The 4556-nt window shown below is 37.9% G+C and overlaps 1 protein-coding gene across 1 annotated transcript; it reads left to right on the plus strand.

The window, feature by feature from the left end:
- Nucleotides 1–737: 737 nt before the first annotated feature.
- On the plus strand, nucleotides 738–2452 carry LOC141206981 (uncharacterized). The gene has a single exon (XM_073664340.1). The coding sequence runs from the start codon at nucleotides 738–740 to the stop codon at nucleotides 2211–2213; it is 1476 nt and encodes a 491-aa protein (XP_073520441.1). The 3' UTR covers nucleotides 2214–2452.
- The last annotated feature ends 2104 nt before the right edge of the window (nucleotides 2453–4556 follow it).

Here is a 4556-nt window from a genome sequence, read left to right on the forward strand (position 1 = left end):
TAAGTGGGTTCTTCTCACTATAGTAATGCCAAATACATGGATGCTAAATGTGGTTTGGGCGCACTGCAAGGCTAAGAAGTGAGGGGGAGATCTGACTTTGGGAGATCAGATATTGCTGGATTGGTTTATGGAAGCCATGTTGTTTTTCAAGAGCCTTTGAGCCACTAATAATGTGGAAACCTCTGGTTTTCCATTGACAGATGATGGACCTGAGTGGGGACTTGTTTTTTGTGAGATGAATAGAAGTTTTTATTGGTATTATTTTTGCCTACATAACATTGTTTGGTGGCTTTTTATTCCATATTTAGAGGCAGAATGAACAAACAGTTGGACACCACGATCCACTGGTTCACCCTATGAGGTTTTCTATTAGACTGTGAACTGTCATTCTGTCAATAATTTCCCATTTCTACAGACATTTTAAGTACAATTAACACAAGAATCCCATAGAAAAATAAATAAAGATTGCATACCACTTCTAAATCAATCTAAACAAACACATTCCTGGGCTATATGGTAATCCAGGGAAATGAAGAGATATATGCTCAAGTTTAAAAATCTATTTTAATAGACACAAATCTAAAAAATAGAGGAAAATTTAAAATATTTAAAATATTCCTCTATTTTTTCGATTTGTGTCTAATAAAATTGATTTTTAAACTTGAGCATATATCTCTTCATTTCCCTGGATTAGCATGTAGCCCAGGGATGTGTTTGTTTAGACATTTTAAATAGAAATGTTCAAAAATATAAATTTCAAGGATATTTTAATCAAAATTAATAATTGTTTTTTTTTCTTGGCAGATGATTGTACCAGGAGATCAGAGGGACAGGAGATTTTTAAATCTGATGATCTTGAGATCCCACAGGATACAATTGAAGTGAATGCCATTACTCCAGATATACCATCATCCCTTCACAGCAAACATCAATCATCTGATCCTAAGAAACAGATCCTGTCTTCTGATTCATTACCGACTGCTAAGGAAAATCAAAATAAAATAAGCATTAAAAAACTAACTGCTCCTAAAGCAAAGAAATCATTTTCACGTTCAGAAAATGGAAATAGTTTTACCCTCGGAAAGTCTATTCTTAAACATCAAAAAATACACACAGCGGACAATAGATTTTTTAGTTCCAAATGTGGAAAATATTTTAATCAGAAATCAGTTTTCGTTAATCACCAGAGAACTCACACAGGGGAGAAGCCTTTTTCATGTTCAGAATGTGGGAAATGCTTTAACCGGAAAGCGAATCTTGATATCCACCAAAGAACTCACACAGGGGAGAAGCCTTTTTCATGTTCAGAATGTGGGAAATGTTTTAACCAGAAATCAGGTTTGATTATACACCAGAGAACCCACACAGGGGAGAAGCCCTTTTCCTGTTCAGAATGTGGGAAATGTTTTAACCAGAAATCAGTTTTTGTTAATCACCAGAGAATCCACACACGGGAGAAGCCCTTATCCTGTTCAGAATGTGGGAAATGTTTTAACCATAAATCATGTTTGATTAAGCACCAGAGAATTCACACAGGGGAGAAGCCCTTTTCCTGTTCAGAATGTGGGAAATGTTTTAACCAGAAATCATTTTATGTTAATCACCAAAGAACCCACACAGGGGAGAAGCCTTTTTCATGTTCAGAATGTGGGAAATGTTTTAACCAGAAAGCGCATCTTGATAACCACCAGAGAACCCACACAGGGGAGAAGCCCTTTTCCTGTTCAGAATGTGGGAAATGTTTTAGCCAGAAATCAGGTTTGATTAAGCACCAGAGAATCCATACAGGGGAGAAGCCTTTTTCTTGTTCAGAATGTGGGAAATGTTTTAATTGTAAAATAATTCTTGATAGCCACCAGAGAACTCACACAGGGGATAAGCCTTTTTCCTGTTTAGAATGTGGGAAATGTTTTAACCAGAAATCAGGTTTGATTAAGCACCAGAGAACCCACACAGGGGAGAAGCCCTTTTCTTGTTCAGAATGTGGGAAATGTTTTAATTGTAAAATGATTCTTGATAGTCACAAGAGAACCCACACAGGGGAGAAGCCCTTTTCCTGTTCAGAATGTGGGAAATGTTTTAACAAAAAATCAGTTTTGGTTAATCACCAGAGAACTCACACAGGGGAGAAGCCCTTTTCCTGTTCAGAATGTGGGAAATGTTTTAACAAAAAATCAGTTTTGGTTAATCACCAGAGAACTCACACAGGGTAGAAGCCTTTTTTCTAATCTTTTTTTTAATCCAATATATTTTTATTGAAATTTTCTTCATTAGTTTTTTTTTTTACAAAACAAGAAACTAGTACATACAATAAAAAATAACATACCATAGGGATGACATACATGCATCTCTCCTATATATCCTTTCAGCTTGCCCATTACCGTCTAATAACTTGCAGTTACTATATCTTACAATTAACATTCCACATTCTTGAAATCTCTTATATAACCATAATATTGTAATAAACATTATAATCCTATACACATGTAGGTGTGCTATATTACCCATACCACATGTTAAGGAATTCCAATACACATTAGAATGAAACATTAGACCTCGCCAATTCCCCACTTCCCCTATAAGTCAAATTGTCTCTCCAACAATAACCCCCTTGATGGCATTCCAGGTGTATCCAACCATAAGCCCTATATTTTCTCAAATTTATTAATTCAGTTTTGTTTTTTATATACCCCTTTTTCTAATCTGATAATATTTATTTATCCTATTTTTGAGTTCACTAATTTCTGGAGGTGAGGGGTTAATCCATTTGGATGCAATATGTTTCCTAGCTTGAAATAAAATACGTGAAATCCCTATTGAAATTGGGTGAAATTCCATATCATCCTCTAATATACCTAATAGGCATTTTTTGGTCTGGTTGGATATCTATTTTATACACCCTCTTTATAATAGACAGAACTCCTTTCCAGTATTTACCTATCTCCCGGCATTCCCATAGCGTGTGTAATAGGGCCGCAGCATCCATGTTACATCTTGGACATTCAGCAGCAGTCCGGTATCCTATGTTACATAGGAATCTAGGCGTCTTATATTTCCTATGTATTAATATGATCTGGGGAAATCTCTGCGCCTCATGTAAAGATAATTGGGGAACCAGTTCTAATACCTCTCTCCATTGATCCTCAGAAATTGGACCTATATCTCCATCCATTTTTGTCTAGCTGGAGAAGGAAATATTTTTAAATAATTATCAAGAAGGATTCAGTAAATATCAGAAATACGACCCTTAGTATTTCCCTTCTCTAATACCAACTTAACAAAAGTATTATTTTCTACCCAAAACGGAGTCCATCTTGATTGTGCATTAAATGAATGCCAAAACTGTACAGTCATGGCCAAAAGTTTTGAGAATGACACCAAAATTATATTTTCACATGATCTGCTGGCCTCTGGTTTTTATTAGTGTTTGTCTGATGTTTATATCACATACAGAAATATAATTGCAATCATATTATGAGTACCAATAGGTTATATTGACAGTTAGAATGAGTTAATGCAGCAAGTCAATATTTGCAGTGTTGCCCCTTCTTCTTCAAGACCTCTGTAATTCTCCCTGGCATGCTCTCAATCAACTTTTGGACCAAATCCTGACTAATAGCAGTCCATTCTTGCATAATCAATGCTTGCATTTTGCCAGAATTTGTTGGTTTTTGTTTGTCCACCCGTCTCTTGATGATTGACCACAAGTTCTCAATGGGATTAAGATCTGGGGAGTTTCCAGGCGATGGACCCAAAATCTCTATGTTTTGTTCCATGAGCCATTTAGTTATCACCTTTGCTTTATGGCAAGGTGCTCCATCATGCTGGAAAAGGCATTGTTGGGCGCCAAACTGCTCTTGGACGGTTGGGAGAAGTTGCTCTTGGAGGACATTCTGGTACCATTCTTTATTCATGGCTGTGTTTTTAGGCAAGACTGTGAGTGAGCCGATTCCCTTGGCTGAGAAGCAACCCCACACATGAATGGTTTCAGGATGCTTTACAGTTGGCATGAGACAAGACTGGTGGTAGCGCTCACCTCTTCTTCTCCGAATAAGCTGTTTTCCAGATGTCCCAAACAATCGAAAAGGGGATTCATCAGAGAAAATGACTTTGCCCCAGTCCTCAGCAGTCCACTCCCTGTACCTTTTGCAGAATATCAGTCGGTCCCTGATGTTTTTTCTGGAGAGAAGTGGCTTCTTTGCTGCCCTCCTTGAAACCAGCCCTTGCTCAAACAGCCTCCGCCTCACAGTGCGTGCAGAAGCACTCACACAAGCCTGCTGCCATTCCTGAGCAAGCTCGACACTGCTGGTAGTCCGATCCTGCAGCTGAAACAGTTTTAAGATACGGTCTTGGCGCTTGCTGGTCTTTCTTGGGCGCCCTGGAGCCTTTTGACAACAATGGAAGCTCTCTCCTTGAAGTTCTTGATGATGCGATAGATTGTTGACTGAGGTGCAATCTTTGTAGCGGCGATACTCTTCCCTGTTAGGCCATTTTTGTGCAGTGCAATGATGGCTGCACGTGTTTCTTTAGAGATAACCATGGTTAACTGAAGAGAA

Source organism: Phyllobates terribilis, unplaced genomic scaffold, assembly GCF_046119375.1.
Source record: "Phyllobates terribilis strain yellow unplaced genomic scaffold, ASM4611937v1 Scaffold_156__1_contigs__length_4398808, whole genome shotgun sequence".
NCBI lineage: Eukaryota > Metazoa > Chordata > Amphibia > Anura > Dendrobatidae > Phyllobates > Phyllobates terribilis.

What these genes read in the sequence shown, in the direction of transcription:
- LOC141206981 (XM_073664340.1), top strand. Translation starts at nt 738, where the DNA reads ATGTTCAAAAATATAAATTTCAAGGATATTTTAATCAAAATTAATAAT.